The 23,288-nt window shown below is 37.4% G+C and overlaps 3 protein-coding genes across 6 annotated transcripts in view; 1 reads left to right on the forward strand and 2 right to left on the reverse strand.

Moving 5' to 3' along the window:
* Window positions 1–1,098: 1,098 nt before the first annotated feature.
* Window positions 1,099–5,604, forward strand: LOC115443522 (2-oxoisovalerate dehydrogenase subunit beta, mitochondrial). Its single transcript, XM_030168960.2, has 8 exons — window positions 1,099–1,417; window positions 1,987–2,123; window positions 2,456–2,599; window positions 3,368–3,523; window positions 3,816–3,987; window positions 4,128–4,273; window positions 5,176–5,262; window positions 5,414–5,604. The coding sequence occupies exons 1-8, from the start codon at window positions 1,294–1,296 to the stop codon at window positions 5,552–5,554; spliced, it is 1,107 nt and encodes a 368-aa protein (XP_030024820.1). The 5' UTR covers window positions 1,099–1,293; the 3' UTR covers window positions 5,555–5,604.
* A 326-nt stretch (window positions 5,605–5,930) lies between these two features.
* On the reverse strand, window positions 5,931–9,361 carry LOC115443498 (inner nuclear membrane protein Man1-like). Its single transcript, XM_030168936.2, has 2 exons — window positions 9,231–9,361; window positions 5,931–9,150 (listed from the first exon to the last, which is right to left on the reverse strand). Exon 2 carries the CDS (start codon window positions 9,140–9,142, stop codon window positions 6,821–6,823), a length of 2,322 nt encoding a protein of 773 aa, XP_030024796.2. The 5' UTR covers window positions 9,143–9,150; window positions 9,231–9,361; the 3' UTR covers window positions 5,931–6,820.
* Window positions 9,362–11,290: 1,929 nt separating this feature from the next.
* Window positions 11,291–23,288, reverse strand: part of LOC115443518 (fatty-acid amide hydrolase 2-A) — a 36,565-nt gene continuing 24,567 nt past the window's right edge. For all 4 annotated transcript variants that reach the window (XM_030168953.2, XM_030168952.2, XM_030168954.2 and 1 more), the window contains 8 exons: window positions 22,686–22,903; window positions 18,093–18,204; window positions 17,317–17,495; window positions 16,588–16,707; window positions 16,139–16,240; window positions 15,608–15,775; window positions 14,847–15,026; window positions 11,291–14,228 (listed from right to left, as the gene is read on the reverse strand). In XM_030168953.2, coding sequence (XP_030024813.1) covers window positions 14,139–14,228; window positions 14,847–15,026; window positions 15,608–15,775; window positions 16,139–16,240; window positions 16,588–16,707; window positions 17,317–17,495; window positions 18,093–18,204; window positions 22,686–22,903 — 1,169 coding nt within the window. In that variant the 3' untranslated portion in view covers window positions 11,291–14,138. The remainder of the gene's footprint in view (window positions 14,229–14,846; window positions 15,027–15,607; window positions 15,776–16,138; window positions 16,241–16,587; window positions 16,708–17,316; window positions 17,496–18,092; window positions 18,205–22,685; window positions 22,904–23,288) is intronic.

Here is a 23,288-nt window from a genome sequence, read left to right on the forward strand (position 1 = left end):
TGCGGTGAGTCGCATGTGTATAGAATTATTGAAATATTGCAGCTTATATCAACGTATCTGGCAGTTCATATGCAATAAATTGCTGCGAGAACTTGCTAGTTTAAAGTTACTTTTATAATATTCGAAAAACAACTGGAGTACACTAGTGTATGATGGAGGATTTTCTGTATGTTTAAGTACTCGTTGGTTATGTATCAATAAGTAAAAAGTATTTCTTAATTTCCTATTATAATTTTGAGCTAAGCTTTGATGTTAAATAGTTCATAGGTGCGTTAAACTTTGCATGGATGTAGTTTCTTAATAAGGCAAACATAATTAAATTGCGTATTGTGCACTTACTGTTTGATTGTCATCTACAATATTGTGTCCTATAACAATTATTACATTTTATTATTTAGCTCAAAGTTAAGTATTATAAATTGCATTGTTTTCTGCTTGCGGCTAAATACTTATATGTGACTTTTAATGTAGCAGCCCAAGATACAAGCGTAGCTTAGTTTGGGTGCCACTAGCAAATATTGTAATTAAATAATAATGCTGTAAATAAATAAATAAATAAATAAAAAAAAAAAAAAAAAATTCTTAATATAAGATATTATTTGATTTAAGCACTTTGAAAGTTCTTTTAACAGATAAATAAATCACTTACTTAAATAACTTGAAGTGTGTTCACTGCTATTGGTTAATAAATGATAAACGAACCTAATATTGTAAACTATTTTTAATTAGGTACAGTTTAAATATTCGCTGCGTTAAAATTCCCGCTGTAACTTTTGCTGGCCAATCAAAAACATTGTCATATTAGGTCCGTTCATAAACGGTGCTTACAAAAATTATACAGACGATTAATATATAATATTTTTATTTGCACATTTTTATATTATATTGAAACTTTAATTTAGTAGGTAGGACCCTATTAAAATACGTCGCAATATAAGAAATAAGCGCAATTAGCAGTAATGTTTACAATTTGTAACTCGAACACGTTTTACTGTCACAATGACGTTTGTTGACGTATGTAGCTGAAGTGAGTTCATTTTGCTTTAATAATTTGTATCTTATTGTAAAGGAATAAAGTTGGAAAGTGTAATACTATGAATCATTAGAATATTATCGCCCTTCACAACAATTGTCGAACAAAACGAAATCCGAATAAACAAGTTCTTTTCATCATGCATGTTATCACTGAATTTAAATCAAAACGAAGTTAATTACAATTGTAGATAAGAGTCGATGCTTGTTACCTAATAGATTAAGAGTTTCCTTAGTTGTAATACGCTAGAAAACGTTAAAATGGCAAGTTTAGTTACAAAAAAGAGTGTTTTGTTCGCAAAATTTGTGAAAAATGCGAGTAATAACTCTAAGAGACTGTCTTCACACTTTATATATTTCCCAGACAACGAAAAACCAGTGCAAGGTAAGAAATTGCACATTTTTAGTCTAAAACTTAGAATTATTTGTCCACATTTCCTGATTCCTTTAAACAGAAATTAACATAAGACTTAGACAAAATTAATTTATCTAAGTTTTTACATTTCTAAGTGGAATGGTTTAGTGTAGGCAGTTTGTAGATAGTCCACCTGATAAGTTACCTTATCTTAAGCCTCATGAAGAAATGTTCTTCAAATACTAGCTGAACATAAAGAAATTTTCTTAAAATACTAGCGGAATATAAAGAATGATTATTGTTGGAATAATATACTATATACAAATGGCAGGCAAGCCGATCACCCAATGGTAAGTGTCACAATTACTTACAAACAGAAGCAACATAAATATATTGCTCCAAAACCAAGACTCCTCATTTTTTATGCTGTAATACAGCTGCAACTGAATTATTAATTGATAATTAAAATATTTATTATCGGGTGTAACTGGTTACTTAAATATATAAAGTGGATGCATTGTCAAGTACAGAAAAAAAGAATTGGAGGATTATTCTACTTTAAACCATACATTCTACATAAATAACATTGATTTTTCCAGGAGAAACAACAAAAATGAACATGATGCAAGCTATAAACAATGCAATGGACATCACATTGAAAAATGATCCAACAGCTGTGCTTTTTGGAGAGGATGTGGGCTTTGGTGGAGTGTTCAGATGTGCTCTAGGTTTACAGGTAAACTTTAATTACTATAGCATTTATTATTTATTAAATAATCAATATGTAACAAATTTCTACATGAAAATTTGTTCCGGGTGCCTTTCGGGTTCCCCATGCTATGTGACCACTGTTTATAATTTAATTATTGATAAAGTATTTAATGTAAATGTTATTTAAGTACATAATACTTTATTTCTTAGTATTTCATGATCATTAAACCATATTTTACCTACTTAATCAAAACATTTTTGATGAATAACTTAAATAATACATGCATAACAAATTTTGTTCCAAAATAATATTGCAAAGTATATTGGAAATTAATTTATCCCGGTATATTATTCCAGGAAAAATATGGCAAGGACCGAGTGTTCAACACTCCGCTATGTGAACAGGGTATTGCAGGGTTTGGAATAGGCTTGGCCACCGCTGGAGCAACAGCCATAGCCGAGATACAGTTTGCCGACTACATATTCCCAGCATTTGATCAGGTGTGTATGTGATTAGTGTCTTTGATTACCTTTTTAACAAATTTTAAAATAGGGTAGATTCCTGAAGTGCTTATTTGGGAATAATCAGATAAGCATTTTAAATCTAAAAAAAGGTATTTGTCTAATATTATAAAAATAAAAGCCTTTTTCTTTTATTTAAAATTTAACAGGGGCCAGATGAATGTGTTAGATTTGTTTTTTCTTTTAGTTTGTTTTTATTTTTTATTTGAGTTATTTAAAATATTTAAACAATTAAATGCATGTTTAAGCTTCGGTTTAATCTGACGGTTTTATGTGTAAAATAATAAATCATTTGAGAAGATACAATCATGACATAGATTTTATTCAAAGAGAATTATAATATATATGGAAAGATTTTATTAAAAAGAATGACAAATATTGTTTATATTCCATTTTTATAAAATATTATATATTGTAATTCGATGTCAAGCAGCCAGTACCTCAGTTTCAGTTTGAAAAGTTTTTATCAATATATTATGGCAGCAACAATGCAAGTTAAGTCATTGTAGAAGTTCTAATATAAGTTTATAGCTTAAAAGTTCCTCCCACAACATTCCTCAATGTTATGACTTGTCCTTATTTGAATGAGGTTTTCTACAGTAAGCCTCGGCTCCATGGCCAACAGTGACCACTTACAGGTGGGCCTTTAGCTCGTCTGTCTATAGAGGCAATAAAAAAATTGCTAAGGGTTTTAATATAATATTGCAAGAAAGTCTTTTAAAGAATCTTTTTTTTATTTCCCCCCAGCTAGTGAACGAAGCGGCGAAGGCTCGGTACCGGTCGGGCGGCATGTTCCCGTGCGGCGCGCTGACGGTGCGGGCGCCGAGCGGCGCGGTGGGGCACGGCGGCCTCTACCACTCGCAGAGCCCGGAGGCCTTCTTCGCACATGCACCTGGACTCAGGGTCAGATGACAACATGCCACAACTTTTCACAAATAGATTCAATTAAAATTTAAAACATACATATATTCTCATTGTTGTTATAACTTTAATTACCATGGATTTATAACTTAATTTAACCTTCACTGAATGCAATTGCTGCCTAAATTCTAGACCATATTACAGGGAATTTAGTAATAAAATTATTTATCTAGTAGATAGTTCTTTATACTTAATATAAGCCAGTATAATGAGATCATTATATTATTTTACATTAACTATTATCCTAGCCAGAAATACAACTTATCATTCACAGGTGGTGGTACCACGTGGTCCCATCGCAGCCAAGGGTTTGCTACTGTCCTGCATCAGGGAGCGAGACCCATGCATATTCTTAGAACCTAAGATCCTGTACCGGTCTGCTACGGAAGAAGTACCAGTGGAAGACTACACACTACCTCTGGGAAAGGCTCAGGTTTTGCGTGAAGGTAACGCAATATTCATTTTAAAATTAAAATGATTTGTGTCAAAAAATGTTGTTGTCTAATACACAACAAATACCAAAAGCAATTACATAAAGAAGAATAAGCAACATATTTACATAACAAGTCAATATTTTTGGTTCCAGGAGACGCTGCAACTCTAATAGGGTGGGGCACACAAGTGCATGTCTTATTAGAGGTGGCACAGATGGCTGAGGAGAAACTGGGAATCAAATGTGACGTCATCGACCTGCAGTCTATACTGCCCTGGGACGAGGAGACTGTCTGCAATGTGAGTATCAGTTTGGATTTTCAAATTAATATTAAGACATTAGGAAATACTAGATCTTATGAGCTGAATGAAGAATGTCTTGAGACAAACCGCCCAAACGGCGGCCACTGTCGATACCGAAAACCAAGATAGCACATAGCATACAATCCCTCTATTGTCTATGACTGATGAATGTGCGCATGATAATGGAGTAAAATGAGCCTTTTCAGTTCGATAAAACGGCCTAAATATGTGGAACTAGGGTAGGCAATGGCTTAGCTGTGCCTCTGGCATTGCAGTCCATGGGCGACGGATGCTGTTGACCACCAGGCGGACCGCTTTGCCTCATAAGGAAATAAAAAAATAGAAACTAATGCATCTCCATTTCGCTCTTAATAGTTTACGCGCACTTGTAATTTACTGGAAACTGGCACTTAAGATATAACATGCCAAGTGTTAGTCCTCTGTGTCATCACGCGTAGTTCAGGTCATTTCATACCGGAATGTTCAAAGATTGGCATTGCGTCCAGAGAAAGGAAACTACTCTCAATTTCTTGTTAAACAAATGATCTAATATTATAACAAAATACAGTTTAAATGCTTATGTCACGCACGATATAAGATACCTACTATTTAAAGTTTTAACATGCTAATCTGTGTTTTCGTACCGTTATTTAGTTCCTGTGTAAACAGTCAAAGTAACAAGTTCCCACTCGTATTATAACTATATTTGTTAGGATAAAGTCCATTATAATATTGTGATTCACTTAGAATACACTAATAACTATTGCGTCATCTGTTTTGTCAATATTTTATATCACTAGTTCCAGACCCGCTAATTGAGGATATAAACAAATTACACTTTTGTGATGCACAGCCAAAATGTCTAGAAGTTGCTCTGAATTTATAATTTTTATTTACAGTCCGTAAAGAAAACTGGCCGATGCCTGATATCTCACGAAGCCCCCTTGACTTCAGGCTTTGGAGCTGAACTAGCTGCAACTATACAGGTAAACGAATAGTATACTTGCCATCCCTAACCTGTTTTAAAACATTCCTATTAGTATTTCGATGTTGAACCTACACAACTATTGATCTATGGCATACCTAGAAAATTGCTAAAAATTAGTTATTTAACTTTTACATCACGATTGTTCCCAGGACGAATGTTTCCTGCACCTGGAGGCGCCGATCTCACGGGTGACAGGCTGGGACGCGCCCTTCCCGCACGTGTTCGAGCCGTTCTACTTGCCGGACAAGTGGCGCTGCTTCCACGCTCTCTCGCAGCTCATCAACTACTAAGCTATGTTAACTGTAAATAAGGGGACCAATAAATGATTGCTTTACGTTAATTTTTGTTTTATCATTTCTCTCTGATAGTGATTGATCAAATGATCATCTTTTCAAGGCTTACAAAATATAATATTGAGATTGAAGTTGGAAAATAACCAAAATATAGGTATAAATATTTTTTTATATATAAAGGAAAATTTTGTTATAGGACATAAATTAATAAACTTCTTTAGTAAAACACAAAAATACAATTAGGTGCTGTTATTCTGCATTAATAGTGTTATTTTTGCATTACTAGTTGCACCTCTGCCTACTCTTTCAGGGGTAAAAGGCCTGAGTGTACTTTCAATAAAATGTAAATTATGATGTGAAATTAAATACGCAATTAACTTATATCAAATTTATTAGAAAATGAAAAATCAATCCATAGAAATAACTAACATTAAACAGTGAAGTTAGTAGAAATACTTAAATGACAACATATTATCAATTAATTCACACATACATAGACGTTACATGTTGTGCTATTGCCGAGTAGAAAAAAATATTTTTGTAATTATATTAGATACACTAAACTTACACTAGTTAAAACTACAACTTTCAAATCCTTTCAAAATATTTCTTAACAAATTGAAGCAACCCAGCTACTAACAAGTCATAACATTTTGAATCTTGTGATGTATTTACAAAGTCCAACTGTGATTGTACTGGTGATGAGATACACCAAAGTATATGTTGAATATATAACTTAGTTTAAAAGTAATGACAACTGACACTGGTGCGCTGGATTGTTATCCAGAGCACTCAATGCATGTGCAGTTGACAGCCTGGTGTGCTATATTAAACTATTTATAATGACTTTCCAAAGAAAAATATCTTGCACCAGACTTCATGTGAATAAAATATTATGTATTAACAAATGCTTTCGAGATAACTGTTTAATTGACAGCAGTAAAAGTACTTAAAATTACAAATCTTTCGGACGTCAAGTCAATGCTTACAATGTCAAATAAAAATAAACTAAACAAATACAGGCAAGAATAAGAAAATTATAAATTTTATCGAAATTAATTGTTTATAATAGATATGTCAACAAATTCGGAATTAGCATTAAGCAATGACATATTATGCAACTTATTCGATTATTATGTATAAGTTAACGACAAATGAATCCAAAAAAAGCATCGAGACGTTTTTGAGGGCGTAGTCAAACTATCGAACCAAACAAGGAGTTGAACACTTAGTATAGCGCACTGTCACTGTCTGTCCTGCAGTCTAGGTGTGTTCGGCGCGGCGCGGGCGGGAGAGCCGCAGGTAGGGCGGCGCCGCGGGCGACTCCGGGAACCGCTGCATGTAGCGCTCCAGCCGCAGGTAGCGCACCGTGATGAGGCGCCCGTCGTACCACCAGCCGTGCAGGCTGCGGTACACCGCGCCCGCGCCCGCCGGCGACGCGCACTTCACGTACACGCAGCACGAGCTGCGCTCGATGTCCACGTGCAGGATGTTGCAGTTGTCGCCGCACTTCTCCAGGATCACATCCTGCAGCACCGTGCGCAGGTTCGGGTTGTTGTCGTTCTTGTCGAACATGTGCCTGATCTTGAGGCACGGCGTGGGCGACACCGTAGGATTGTTGACGGAGCCTTCCTGCGTCTCGAACGCTTGCCCCTGCCACGCGGCGCTCCTCTTCGGACTGCTGGACGAAACCCAGCGCCACACGCGGCAGTCCTCGCCATCTACAGATTGTACTTCCATCCTTACTCGGCTCTCATTCTTCTGGATAAACTTTACCGCTGCATCCCATACTGCTGACATTTTTTCCCTGTTCTGTGGTGATATGAGTGTGTCTCTGACATGGTCCACGGATATGTAGGGTTCGGCTCCTTCCCCTTCGGTTTCTTGAGTAATTATGTCTATTATCTGTTCCACCATGGAGTATACCTCCTCACTTTTTCTTTTCTTATAGCTCATGTAATATTTATAAAAACGTTGTATCCCAAACAGTAAGAGTGTAAGTACAGACACCACAAAAATAGTAGAGCCAGCAGAGTATAGCGTGTTGAGCAATAGGCATGACAGTGGTGTTGAAGGGTCAATTAAAGTGATTGCTACATTACGGCTGGCCCTGTGTTGGACAACTACATCAGTTGATTGTATTGGGGAAAATTCTGCATCTTTTGTATAAACATTTTTCAGTGCCACCACTCTGAGTCCCCACTGCGGATTATTGATGAGCAGAACTTGTAGGTTATTGAGGTCTGTCCTACATTGACTAATGTCAGAGGTCTCAGCTTTAGAGCTTGCAATATTCAGTATGTCATTCTCAGTCAGGTAAGGGTAGACCCCTGGCTGGCCACACTTGTACGAAGCTGTTCTTGTAGTCAACTCTGGGTGTATAACTTTAAGCAGATCTTTAGCATAACTGACTTGTTCTTTAGGCACACAATTAATACCTGGCCTGTTGCCTGGTATATTTAACTGGCATATGGGTATTACACTGTTTGGATCATCTACAACAGATGTTATGTCATTCTTTTTTACCATATACATAAAGAATAAGCAAAAAAAAAAAAGTGCAACCAACACAACCAGTGCTAGTGACACCAGGTTATTTTTTAACAATTTCTTCTCATTGGTTACTTTATAATCACCTATGTCAGATCTAGATACACCAGTGATGTAAGACCTGCGTGGGATTACTGTGCTTCCGTTGGTTGAGTCTCTATCCAGAAATGAAGTTGTTTTTGGTGGATCAGACTTCAAAGCTGACAAACGTCTTGTGAAGTTACTTAAATATGGAGATTCTACTTCATCCACTGTGGATGTTGACGGTTGATAGCTGTTACTAATGTAACTTGATGTGTAGTTGCTGAATGAGGGTCTGTCTGCCAGCGACGACGTCAAGCCTAACCGTGACCGAATAGAGTTTAACTGATCCTGCGAGCCCAGTGTGGATTTAAATGTTGATGAGTAGTTACTAGGTGATATAGAGGGTCGAGAGAATATCGACGACTTGGGCGGGCTGGTCGCCGCGTCTGCCGTGGGCAGAGTGCTGGAGATGGTGTCACTGGCGCGCGAGTTGCTGCGGAACGGCGAGGCGGTCTTCTTGTCGCCGTCCACGTCACTGTCGGAGCCCGTCTCATAGTCGTCGGGCTCGCTGTACGTGTGCGTCACGCGTCGTGTCGTCACGGTCTCCACCTCTTCGTGAGTTTGCACGGGAGACCGCTCCTCGTCGGATTCTGAGCCTTTATCGGAGTCGCGTTTCGCCGGAGAATCTCTCTTCGTAGGCGCGCGACGAGTCTTATTGACCGCGGGCGGCAACATGGACCCGCCAGTTGTAGCTCTCCGGCCGCGTTTATCTTTATTGTTTTTATCATCTAAATCAGAGTCCTCGCCGCTGGAATAGCGCGCGAGTGTCCTTCTCTTTTCAACCTTGTTGTCAACGCTAGTCCGCGGCTTACATTTGTTATCCAACACTAATTTTAACTTTTTCACCAGCAGTTTTCTTGTGGAGGCGGTTATTGGCATAACAGGGAATCCATGCTCAGCCAGTTTTGTCCGCAATTCGGCGTCTGACATTGAATCCACTTGATCAGCCATTGTTAAGTCTGCAAACACAATTGGATAGGTTATTTTCACATTTACTCAAATAAAATCATATCGTAAGCAATATAACGTTATATTTCACCTTATTTTCTAGATATGCACGGAAGAATTACGTCAAATTTATATTAAAATTCACCGGCGCGTCATGTCGCACGCCGCGAAAGAATGTCGTTATTACAGTGTTGCAACAATTCAATTTATATTTTAACCACATTTAATATGTTTAAAATATTAACAATGTATGTAATAATTAATTTATTTTTGTACCTAATAAATGTTTTAACTCTTTAAAAATAAAAACTAGAATTATTTTGTGCGTTCAATTATAAAGACTAAAAGTAAAGGCTATACACGCTACAATGGTTGCACGTACTGTTGCGCCATACTGCCAAGCCCTAGAGACTTTAAATGTAGGAATAGGGACCCAGCGAAAAATGTATCCTAAGCGGTAAATAGTATTATCCGGGATAGCGCAAATAAAAACGTATTATGTACTTAACCAATTAATACCTGTAGATATTGGCATTGCTTTCGTTTGTTTGATGTCATTTTTTTTTTATTTATTTATTACGGCTCTGGAAACAAGTCCATTGAGCCCGTCTTCCATAAAATACAATTTCTTCAAATTATTCATGTTGCAAGTTTTCTTATTTCAAACTAAAAAAATACAATTCTTCGATCGATTTGATATCACAAAATGCAGTGTCGCCAGATGAATAGCGGTCCAATTCACCAAAATTGCGTCACAAAGTAGCCCAAACGTGTAAGAAGACGAACCGCAAGGAGAATTAAGAAAACCGAAACAACCGAGAAAGAGGAAACAAAAATTAAACAAAACACACACGGCAGAAGTAAAATAGTAAAATTGCTAAACACATGTAACAAAAGAATAAAAGGATGCAAAATATAGCATGCAGGCTGGTAGAACACTGTTGCTTTTAATTATTAATATCGTGATGCATTTTCAATTCATCGACTTTCAAATCTAACGATTCTAAATAAAGTTTTACTTATAAAAAAAAAGGATCAACACTTCCCAGTTTATTTTGCAATAATTTATAAAACAATAATTCAGTATTAGTTTTTGTACACCTTTATTAATTGACTGCATGGATTTGGAATATTGTTTTGTTTTAGAAGGGGCGGCGGCCTGAAAAGTTTGGGAAATTCAAGTAGTGACTATTGGCGAAGGGCGAAGGGCATGGGAGGTTCTGCAATTTTATTCCGTTTTGAACGATAAACTCAGACCATGGAGTAATCAACCGTTGATAACACCAACATTAATAAAAATATTTGCAGCGGGCTGCGGGGGCACGGGTAGGTCACTTAGAGGACATTTGATGTGTGCAATAGGTATAACACGGGGCAAAACGAATTTTGACCGCGATAAAAAGGTATAAAACTTTAATAGATTTATCGTTCTTCAGACGAAAAAAAATTATATGGCCTGAAAAAGTTTGCTTTTGTATTCAGGAGAATGATTGATCAATTTTTATTTCTTTATTTATTAATATTTTAGAAAATCCGTGGTTTATATTTTTATTTATTGACTAGCTTTTGCTTTGCCCGCATAAAGACTATCTTGATCTGAATATGCTTCTTCTTTTATCCCCTTTATATAGACGATTTTAGAGTAGTCCAAACGCTATTTGTGAAGGCCCTATCATGCTCACATATTTTAAAAGTATCGTACCCTTTTAAAGCCTTATAAAACATTCACTGTTATTTTTAAGAAATTAAAAATGAAATTATAAGTAACTGTTCATCAAAATACTTTCAATAAAACCGTTTGAATAAAATTCTGAAGCAGTTACTTCGATTCAGCAGCAGTAGATTCTTCTAATCTTTATATGAATACTAACTTTTCTTCGCGCGAGTTTTTTATTTTCCCAGAAAAAAAAGTAGCCATGTCCCAGGGTCTCAAAATATCTCCATGCCAAATTTCACTGAAATCAGTTCCTAGTTTTTGGATGCATTCAGACAGATAGAAGCGGTCGAGGACTTAGTTTTATATGAAGATTCTGCAGCGCCGGATCTAGAGGGGGCAAGCCGGGGCCCACGCCCCGGGCGGCGAAGTCAGGGGGCGGGAAATTAGAAAACTAGGAAGCGATTACAGCTTTTGAGATACTAAAAAAACGAGTATTTGATTCAATTTATATTTCTTTATTGGAAAATGAAATTCTGTAGCATCCCTTAAAATTATTTTTACATCTACTCACTTAACTTTAGTATTGATCAAAAGTAACACATAATTTACATCTCATACAAAAGTGAGTTTCAAACTACAAGTTTTACAAAAAGCACCCTTATTAATATAAACTTATAACAAAAAATATATTGCACAGAAACAACATATAATAAAATCTACACATTTCACGTCCTTTGGAATAATGTAATGCCGCGATACGACCGACCTATTTGTATGATTTACTTTATATACAATTTTATATTTACCATGTACGAATTTTGAACCTTGTAATCAAAACTATTAAGGTCATTTTGGCTAATGTATTGACGAATACGTTATTAAAACAATCAGTGAGACAAGATAACTGTGTTTTTATTTAAAGTATTACTTTCTAGGTCGTCATGGGCTTACGGCTTGTAATTAAAGTTTTATTATTATATCTAATACTTAAAATTTTATTGTTATGACTGTACAATTGTCGTTGCATTCGTTTTTTTGAATTTCTATTGAAAAAAAAACAGACAGCCATTTTTTCCATTTTTTTACGTAACTGAATATTTAAGATATTTTACAATACGACAATTGTAAAGTCATAAAAACTTACATAAATAATGTAATTTGATTACATTTAATACCAACGCCATCACATTAATTTAGGATCGAAATAACAATGTTTTTAGTTTTACTAGAAGGTAGGTTACCACAGCAGTGTCTATTTTTGCCGCCGAGCACCAGTATGCATTGTTTAAAGAATAGTGCAGCTAGTGCCGGCGTTATGAAACATTTGTGTCGTTGACGAGCGCATGCGCAGTGGAATCCTGTGTAGTACTCTTTGGTCTTTTAGATATTAGTAAAATAAAATAACAAGGAGACATTTTTCGTGTGAATCATATTCACAGTACAAAGAGTTCTGCCAAGACAAATGCACAAAACAGATATGAAATGTTTTAGCACACTCTTATTTAGTGGTGTGGTGTTTCTGTCGCCCGGAGTGGGCCTCATGTGTTGGTCGTTCTCAGGAAACGGGCAAGAAGTAGTCCAGGCGTCCCGGCAGGAAAGTAAATTCCGTAACCCATATTTTTTTAGCTTCCACGTGTATGTTCGTGGCACTGCCCCGAGGCCGGTGGCGCCGTCTTAAGGCTCACTCCCCTGGATCCCCCCTCCCGCCCCACCAATATTACCCCACTAACGTTATTGGTCAACATATCCTAACTTAGTTCCATAAAGATGAACAGATTTTTTCTACGTAACATTTTACGTAAAACGATAAAACGAAATAAAATAACATCCAAAACATACAAAGATAATTTGAGAAATATAATTTTATATTTCACTCACTTATAAACACACCAAAATGTCTTACAAAATATAAATACATTTTATTTAATCATATATTACTATAACAAATGAAATAAACAAACAACCCGTTATAAAATATTTCCAGTTAAAGTATTTAGTACTCAATTCAATAACTAAAATGTTGCATCGATTTTTAATCTAAATTACTTTGACGTAAATTCACGCATTACATGTTGATGAGGAAACGGAAATTAGATAAAAACCCATTCATTCCCATAATTCCCATTTCAACCATATGTTCAATGTACTACTAACAGCCGTTTTCAATAAACGATCCCAATCTCAATCTTCAATCCGATTCCGATAGTGAACCAATCAAAATAACTTATTTGTAAGTATGTCAAATAAAACTGTTCTGATTGGTCCATTTGAGATAAATTGAATAAGAATATTGAAAATGAAATGAAATGAAAAACCTATTCACAACAGAGTTATTCAAATAATTATCAGTGTACTTGGAATATGGCAAAAACCACAACACGATTGCATATCGTTTTACTGTGATTGGTTGATAGACTAACACGTGACCTACCCATTGGGCGCTCGACCAATCACGAACATCAAAATTAAATGACATCAATTTACTGCCATTTTCAATAAACAATCCCGATCGCTTTTTTTCGATCGATTTCAAAAATATACCAATTAGAACATGGCTTTTTTAACGTGCTTACAAATGAATTATTTTGATTGGTTCATCCTCGGATACAGATTGAAGATTGACATTGGGATCGTTTATTAAAAACGGCTGTCAGTTGTGTTTGTTGGGATATTCTAAGGGGCTCATTGGTATCCCAGGAATGGCCAACTGTTTTCGTTTATTTTACAGAGACATTTAGATTGACAATATTTATCATGCACAAAAAAATTAAGTACTTATATAAAAATCCTTTTAAAATGTTTGTGCACTTCGTTAATATATACTTAAATATTATGAAAATAATATTTCTACAAGTATTATTCAATTATAGATTTAACATTATTTTTATTTGGTTATGCCAAAAGTTCTCCACGCCTGGTATGTCATTCTCACCAATATTGTTATAAAGTAGACTCCGAGTATTGTAAAAAAACTCTAAGCTATGTGGCTATAAAACAGTGGTTCTTAGCAATCCCGGTATTTTTGTTATTTATTATTCATAATTTGGCTTATTGTCATTTAACAAAAAAAAAACATACTTTAGATAATAAAAAAAAATAATAATAATATCGTGAAAATATGTGAAAATGTGATAAAAAATTTGGCATTCGAGTTCATTAAAATTGAAAATTTTTCTGTAATTATTTTTTTTAAAATCAAATTTGTTTTTTATTTATTGGAACTTTTCTACTGTATAAACGGAAGAGAAAATAAAACAATGGCCAAAATAATAGAATGATCTGTTTGTAACCGTAGCTTTAAGCACCAGAGTTGAGCTAGTGCGTGCAGTAGCTAGTCCGTAGTTAGCGCGGCGGCCTCCACCCGCCGAAGCCCGCCTCGAGTTGTTTGGCGACGGCGAGACACAACCTGTCTTGGTTCGGAGCTGCTATCACCTGTCGACAGATATTTAACTAAGTTTTTCTAATAGTGGAAGGATATATCTTGTATCCGCCCGGATAGCGACCACCGTACAAGGTGTAAAACTCCCCATAGTGGACCACGTAAGTGTCTCGCTTTCCGGAATCACCACGTATACATTCAGTTCAAACAAGCCGGCATAATTGTATCGACTGGCGAGGGTTATCATCTCTCACCAGTCACTCCTCTTTGGATCGCACTTCGCTTACCATTAGGTTCAGTAACACTTTGACTTTTGTAAACTTTCCCGCCCTCACACCCACCACTACAACTCCTGTAGGCCAGGATCAGCAGTGGCACGCATTTTATGACACCGAGCGGTGAAGCTCGGCGAGTCTCAGGGACAACTAATTTGTCATTATCCCGCATCAAAATTAATAAAATAAAAAGATAGGAAATAGTTAAATATATTAATTGTCCACTCCCCTCCATAGCAAAGCGGGAGACAAAATAATGAACTAAGGAGGCGTTTAAACCTCAAGGATAGGGACGTTTACAACTAGATAAGCCAGTTATGAAGCACCACGGATAAAAATTAATCGAAATGGTCCTACACCTCTGAGTTGCCTAAACAAAAAATATTGTTGTGTGACCTGTATCCCGACGGGCAGCCCGTCGCAGAGTCCCACGGGAACAGTGGTGGCGGGGACGCCGAGGATGTTGAAGGCCATGGTGTACATGACGCCGGAGGCCCTGAGGAACACCTGGTTGTGTCGGTGCGCGAGGCCGTTGAACACCGGGTACAGCAGCACGCCGTCGTCGCCGAGGGTTCGCTGTACATAATATTCATATTAAACTATTGTCACACCTAATGGCACATGTTATATCGTCATTATCGGTCCGGTGAAGCTGTAGTGCAGCAGTGGCAACGGCATTGCGACCTGATCCCTTATCACTAGCTTTTTCAGGGATATATAATCTATATCCCCCTTAACGTCTCAAACTATTTCTACACCTAATTTCATCAAAATCGTTCCAGTAATTCAACTATGAAAGAATAACAAACAGACAGTTACTTTCGCATTTATGTGGGAATCGGAATATGATTTGTGGGAGTGAGAAGGATGTATGGGAAACAGGGAGAAAGGGGTGGGAAAATAAGATGCGTGTGCGTAGTCAGGGGAATAAGACGTAATTTTATAAAGACGTAGACTAAGTTTATTTTGATTTTAGTTTATAAGTAATTTTAATAGTTTAGAAATAATAATAATTATTCTTATGCTTTGTTTTGACGTATAAATTAATTTATTTAATTTATAGTTTATTTATTTATTTCATTAAAGTAATTTATTTGAAGACGGTGTTTTTGTCTCGGCATTATATCCCACATGTATAATATACGCGTGTATGGTACCGTCAGCTGTTCCCGGAGCGTCCGCGCCTTCCCGCGGTAGTGTGGCGTCCGCGCCGCCGGGATGAACAGCCGCGTGCGTTGTATGAGCGCGAACGACAGGCCCTGCAGGGAGCGGGACCCTCCGCCGAACAGTAACTTCACCAGCTCCAACAATAGACTCTTGTCACGCTGGAAACAATAGACATGGGTTTCAATAGTTATAATCATCTAGTCCGTGACCATGAAGGCTGCAGTCTTCGAAACGTCGGGAGAAAAATAAAAAACAAAAAACCGCGATAGAATCCGGAAAATTAGTTTAATTTCAATGTCTAACATTCGCGTAAACATAAGAAATCATTATGCATGTGTAAGCTTGTCAAAAGAACCGTTTTGATTGGTTAATTTTAAAAAAGCAAAAATTTTTTGAAACGCTGGTACTTAGTACTCCACCAATATATTTATACCTAAGACATATTGACTGCAATAAAATGTCTTACCATTTTCTAAAATGAATAATTATAATTAAATATATTATTTTCGGTTACCACTTACTTTAGGATTAGCAGGGTCCTGTAACATGTTCGGGATGTCTTTCATCGAGAAGAACACCGACACTGATATTTCTACCGAATCTTCTAAATCTTTAAATTTTTCCTGAAAACATAACATTTAATTCTCATGCAACTGTGATCCTCACTATTCAAATGAGTGTACCTGTATAAATATATAAATTGAAATCACATCGAATATTTAAAAAATATATCTACCTTTATTTCTTTTTGAACTCTCTTAGTTATCATTATTACATTTTTTTTTATAGTCGAAGCTGAAATTTATCGACTCGATTCGGTCGACTGAATTAATTCTTCAATTAGTATAGTATTTATAATAATGACAATACTGAAAAGTTTTTTATTACAATAAAAGTAAAATTCCTTTTTAGACGAAGAAATTTATCAGTTGTATTATGTTCATAAAGTATTATTATAATTACGTGGTACCTCGCTGAGCGTGGCGCCGCAGTGCTGCAGGTACTTGGCGGCGTTGAGGATGCTGTCCCTCACGCGGGGCTCCACGCTGATCAGCGCCAACGACTTCGTGGCCTCCGTCATGTAGTGCACCTGACAAATACATCTATACATTCATGACTCACTCACTCACGCCTTTTATCCTCAAAGGGGTGGGCAGAGGCGCTACTGATACACACACTTTCCGCCTTGAGTATTCTATCTCATGATGTTATAAGGGGCGAGCCTATATCGGGAACTAATTCCGGACTCCAGGTGGATACTGAGTAAGGCCTAATATCACTGCCTGATCTGAGGATCGGACCTGAGATCACAACGCTGCAGTCCAACAGTAATACAACTACGCCAGCAAGGTAGTCAAATACATAGTATCAGCCTTTTTTCCATTTAAGGGAAGCAAAGTGTAAAACCACATTTCGTTAGCTATAGCTCCACCCACGAAATGGACAGATGACTTCATAAAAGTTGCAGGAGGTCGCTGGATGCGTACAATAGGTACGCTTACAATAGGTCTATCTGGAAATCTTTGGGAGAAGCCCATGTTCAGCAGCGGACATCCTGCAGCTGATGATGATGAGTAGGTCTAATGTAACGGGAAGTTAGGCTACTGCCATTAACCTAGGACAATACTGACTCCAGGCTGACACTGAGTAGAAAATCATTATGGTTTATTGTTAGTGCTCACGACTCGTGCCTCCGTACCTTGACTTTATTGATATCGACTGGCTCGTCGAGTCTGAGCGCGGTCCTGTTGTCGGCCGCCATGATCTTCATCAGCAGCTCCAGGTCCTCGGCCTTGCGCGTCATCGGACCCACCGTGAGGAACTTGGGGAACTGCTCGTCGCTCAGGGTCGGTATGTGCCCCTCTATTGGTATCACACCTGGAAATCAAGAAACACTTCTTATTAGCCTGTGTAAAATAAACTATTATCATATAAAACCAAAAACTACAAAAATATATAAGGTGCGTTCGGCTAATTTCGGACGGTCTTTCGGTGTGTTGCGAGAAGTCTCGAAAATATTTTTTTTCTCATAAATATATATGTATATATATATATAATATGTATATACGGAATTAATGACTCCACTTTACTTAATAATTTTGGTGGGATTGTGGTGAGACTTCCAGGTAGAGTATCAAGTAACGAGGGATCATTGTCTCTCGCTAATCGATACTATAATGCCGGACTATTTAAAACCGAATGTACACACACCGATGTCGGAACACGAAACCCCTAGATGTGTTACTATGGTGGATTTTCAAACTTGTGTATGAGGGGACGAACTACGTATCAAATAGCGGAACCTCGACCCCCCCTCGCCCTATGAGAGACACGAACTTGACCCCCTTTTTTGTGTATATAAATAAAAACTCATTTGTGATTCATATGAAAAAAAAAAACTATGAGGTAGCTATCCAGAATCAAGCTATTTACTCCTTTTTAGTTAAACAAGTAATATTGGGCAGGTGTACTCACCAGGTGTGGGTTTGTGTCCAAAGACGCCACAGAATGCCGCCGGCAGCCTGATGGAGCCGGCGATGTCGGACGAGACGCTTAATGGTGACGCACCGCACGCCAACAGCGCCGCCTGGGGACAAACATATTTATTACAGATATTGCTAATAAAAACAAATAATGGTCATTTTACTGATTATTATTGTTTCCAAGAGTATCGATATTTTCTTCACTCGAATAAAGTTACATCGTATGCGAATTCGATTATCGATTGTTACTATTTCGCAATTATACACGCACACACACCCACACAGATACAACAACTAGAGATCCGTTAATATTAAAGTCATTGTTCCTTTTTATTTTATACTAGCTTTTGCCCGCGGCTCCGCCCGCGTTATAAAGTTTTTCAGGCTAAAGTTTCCCGTTATAAAAGTAGTAGTTTCCCGGGAGCCTATGTTCTTCTCAGGGTCTCAAACTGTCTCCATACCAAATTTCATCTTAATACGTTGGGTAGTTTTTGAGTTTAACACGTTCAGACAGACAGATGCAGCAGGGGACTTTGTTTTATAATATATTTTTTAGAATTTTTTAAGTGAAACAATCCCGTCATACATCATTGTTGCATAACTTTAACCGTTTACGCAGCGCAGGCAACGGAAGCTCTCAAAACTAATAATTTACCCCGTTTATGCAACATGTTTCATTGCTCATGCTCATGCACATGCTCCGCTCCTATTGGTCATAGCGTGTTGATATATAACTTTGAAAACTCCACAAACAAAGGACTATTCAACACAAAAAGAATTTTTCAGTTCGAATCGGTAGTTCCTGAGATTAGCCATTACTACTCCGCTCCTATTGACTATAGCGTGATGATATATAGCCTATAGCACTCCACGAACAAAGGGCTATCCAACGCAAAAAGATTTTTTCAGTTTGGACCGGTAGTTCCTGAGATTAGCCATTACTGCTCCGCTCCTATTGGGTATAGCGTGATGATATATAACTTTGAAAACTCCACAAACAAAGGACTATTCAACACAAAAAGAATTTTTCAGTTCGAATCGGTAGTTCCTGAGATTAGCCATTACTACTCCGCTCCTATTGACTATAGCGTGATGATATATAGCCTATAGCACTCCACGAACAAAGGGCTATCCAACGCAAAAAGATTTTTTCAGTTCGAATCGGTAGTTCCTGAGATTAGCCATTACTACTCCGCTCCTATTGACTATAGCGTGATGATATATAGCCTATAGCACTCCACGAACAAAGGGCTATCCAACGCAAAAAGATTTTTTCAGTTCGAATCGGTAGTTCCTGAGATTAGCCATTACTACTCCGCTCCTATTGACTATAGCGTGATGATATATAGCCTATAGCACTCCACGAACAAAGGGCTATCCAACGCAAAAGATTTTTTCAGTTCGAATCGGTAGTTCCTGAGATTAGCCATTACTACTCCGCTCCTATTGACTATAGCGTGATGATATATAGCCTATAGCACTCCACGAACAAAGGGCTATCCAACGCAAAAAGATTTTTTCAGTTCGAATCGGTAGTTCCTGAGATTAGCCATTACTACTCCGCTCCTATTGACTATAGCGTGATGATATATAGCCTATAGCACTCCACGAACAAAGGGCTATCCAACGCAAAAAGATTTTTTCAGTTTGGACCGGTAGTTCCTGAGATTAGACATTACTGCTCCGCTCCTATTGGTCATAGCGTGTTGATATATAACTTTGAAAACTCCACAAACAAAGGACTATTCAACACAAAAAGAATTTTTCAGTTCGAATCGGTAGTTCCTGAGATTAGCCATTACTACTCCGCTCCTATTGACTATAGCGTGATGATATATAGCCTATAGCACTCCACGAACAAAGGGCTATCCAACGCAAAAAGATTTTTTCAGTTTGGACCGGTAGTTCCTGAGATTAGCCATTACTGCTCCGCTCCTATTGGGTATAGCGTGATGATATATAGCCTATAGTACACCAAGAACAAAGGGCTACGCACGCAAAAAGAATTTTTCAGTTTGGACCGGTAGTTCCTGAGATTAGCGCGTTCAAACAAACAAACAAACAAACAAACTCTTCAGCTTTATATAATAGTATAAGTATACCTAGTCTTGCCATAAATATTGTAATAAAGAAAAAAGAAAATTGTTAACTGCAAATAACATTTATTACTTTTACAGTGTGTCAGTTTAATACATAAATATAAAACAATTAAAAATATAAAAAGCTTATTCGAAGTGGTCTCCATTGGCTGCAATACAGTCCTTTAAACGATGAGGCCAGTTATCAATAGAAGCACGCACTCTTTCCATGGGAAAATTCTTCACTGCCAATCGTATAGATTGTTTTAGGGACTCAAATTATCATGGCGTTTAGAGCAAGCTGTACTCTCTAAAACTGACCACAAATCATAATCCAGCGGATTAAGATCGGGACTAGACGACGGCCAGTCTTCAGCTCTGATGAAGTCCGAAACGTTCGATTCCAACCAAGACTGCGTGGACCGAGCTTTATGACCCGGCGCCGAGTCTTGCTGGAAGGACCATACTTGGTTATTGAACATGGTGATGTTAAGGGGCTTAACTACCTTCTCAAGAATGGTATCTTGATACACTTGTGCCGATGTTTTGATACCTTTTTCACAAAAATATGGCTCAGTCACTCCTTCATAGCTAACACCCCACCAAACCATCACTGAAGTCGGATAATGTCCACGTTGCACTCTGTCGACTAATTGGGAAGCTTCCTTAGAGCTTTGAGCATAAATACGGTCATTTTGTTTGTTAAAATGTTGCTCAATTGTAAAAATTTTCTCATCCGTAAACAAAATTTTTCTGTGACCTCCCTTTGCGTACCGCTTCAGTAGTTGTTTCGATTTTACCACCCTATTCTTCTTTAAATTATCAGTTAAGAAATGGCCAGTGCGTCTCTTATAGGCTGCAAGTCCTAAGTCATCTTTTAAAATACGCGACATGGTTCTAGGTGCTATCTTCATTTCCCGAGATAAAATCTTTTGCTTTCGGACAGGATTTCTTCGAATTCTTTCCCTTACTGCTTTGACCACCTTTTTCGTACGAACACTACGTGGACGGCCAGATCTTTTCTGTCACAAACAGAGGAGGTCTCATTGTACCTATTAATAGCCCGGTACACAAACATTTTACTAATACCAAGTGTATGGAGAGTTTTAAAAATTGCATTTGGCTCCATACCTACTTTGTGTAATGCTATCACAGCGATTCGGTTCTCTTTATCACCCCACACCATTTTAATATCGCAAAATATTTTACAATGTATTGGCGCCAAAATGAGAAAACACAATGAACAATCGTATAAAAATGACAGATTCGAAATTCAAATGTAATATTTTTTTATAATTAAGTGTAACAGTATTTATGGCCAGACTAAGTAGATTTAGTCATTTGATATTGTTTTGTATCACATAGTTTAATTTATTTAAACATAAAATGCTAATTGTCGCTTGGAAGGCCAACGCTATACACTTTCCGCATAACATCCTAGGAAGTTAGGAGAGGCTGAAAACCAGCGCTGCTCGGAACTACTGTCCCGGTCAGCACAAGCTGAGCCGCTTCCTTTTGTCTTTATTATTATGATTATAGTACATTAATATTGTCAATTCAACTACAACATTTCTATAGAAATTCAACCATTTAAAGAAAATTGTTTACATTTATTCAAGTGAGCTTTTTGAAATCATTAACACTAGATTATGACACCAAACATGGGAATACCACATCCTAGCGAGGTCAAAGTGAACGAACAGATAAAAAAAAACGGGAAAAGAAAGAATACATTATGAATCATGTATTTTAACCGACTTAAAAAAAGGATGCGCTTAAACATTGCTAACTAAGCTAGATAAATACATGAACAATATATAAAAATATTAGGCATTGACTCCAAAATTGGTAACCAACATATTATGGGTACTGTAAAATAGTTTTTTAGTTTTTTTTGAAGGCGGTTTATTTTTTTCTTTCACTGAACTACACGATTTCGAAACTACTACAATATTTATGTCGTTATTTTCTACTTTATTTACTGTACATTACGTAGGTGCTTATGGTCTAAACGATGCATCACGAGCCTCGACATACCGCACATCATTAACGAGATAACAGCGTGCGATCACAACAGATGATCGCCTGCGCTTGCGCAATCACAAACAAACGCGACACTCACCAGTTACAATACACATATACGTGTCATTGACGATGTATAGTTTCAGGATGTCACACAATGTGACATCATACGTTGATGTTTTTTTATCTTTTTTAATATGACAAAAAATATTTCCATCTTTGACTGCTTCAGTGGCGTAGTTGTGTTAAGGTACTACTGCAGTACTGAGGTCTCGAGTATTTGATCCCGAGTCGAGCAGTGATATTGGTTTTTTTACTCAATATCCTCCCGGAGTCTTGGATTTGTGCCAAATATAGCCATAGGCTCGCTCTCTATCACATCATGGGATGGAATACACACGGCAGAAAGTGGATGTACCAGTTACGCCTCTACCTACCCCTTTCGGGGTTAAAAGGCGTGAATGTGTGTGTAAATTACATCTCACCTCGCCCCCCGAGGAGCCTCCAGGTGTCCTGCTCAAGCAGTACGGGTTCTTGGTGGGTCCGCGCAGCAGGTTGGTGGTCTCCCAGCCGAGGCACAGCTCCGGCGTGTTGGATACCAGCAGTGGGATCCCACCGGCCTTCTTCACCAGCGCCACCACCGCGCCGTCTGATGTCGCCTTACGACCTGCGTTCTCTAGACATCCTACGGAGTTGGAGAAACCTGGGGGATTTATAATGCGATTAAAATATATCAAATATTAGCATCTTTAATGACCATTTTGATACGTGTGACATAGTGTTTATGATACCTTTAACTAAAAAATACTAATCTTAGAGCATGCTTCACGAATTTCCAGTTTAATTTGATAGTTAGCGTAATAAACAGTTAATGTAGACATTGTGGGCATAGACTACAGTGTGACTTTTACATTTGGTCGGCTTATACATTTGTGACGAGAAGCGTTTACTCAGAAGTTGTGTAACAAGTCCTTTATGTCCAACGATCGCATAGTCCTGACCCAAACTGATAATTCCAGCATAAACACACATGTCTCATTGCATAGATTGATCCCGTGACATCATGTCTTAAAGCCGAAGCATTACCA

The sequence above is a fragment of the Manduca sexta genome, chromosome 20, assembly GCF_014839805.1.
Source record: "Manduca sexta isolate Smith_Timp_Sample1 chromosome 20, JHU_Msex_v1.0, whole genome shotgun sequence".
Classification (NCBI taxonomy): domain Eukaryota; kingdom Metazoa; phylum Arthropoda; class Insecta; order Lepidoptera; family Sphingidae; genus Manduca; species Manduca sexta.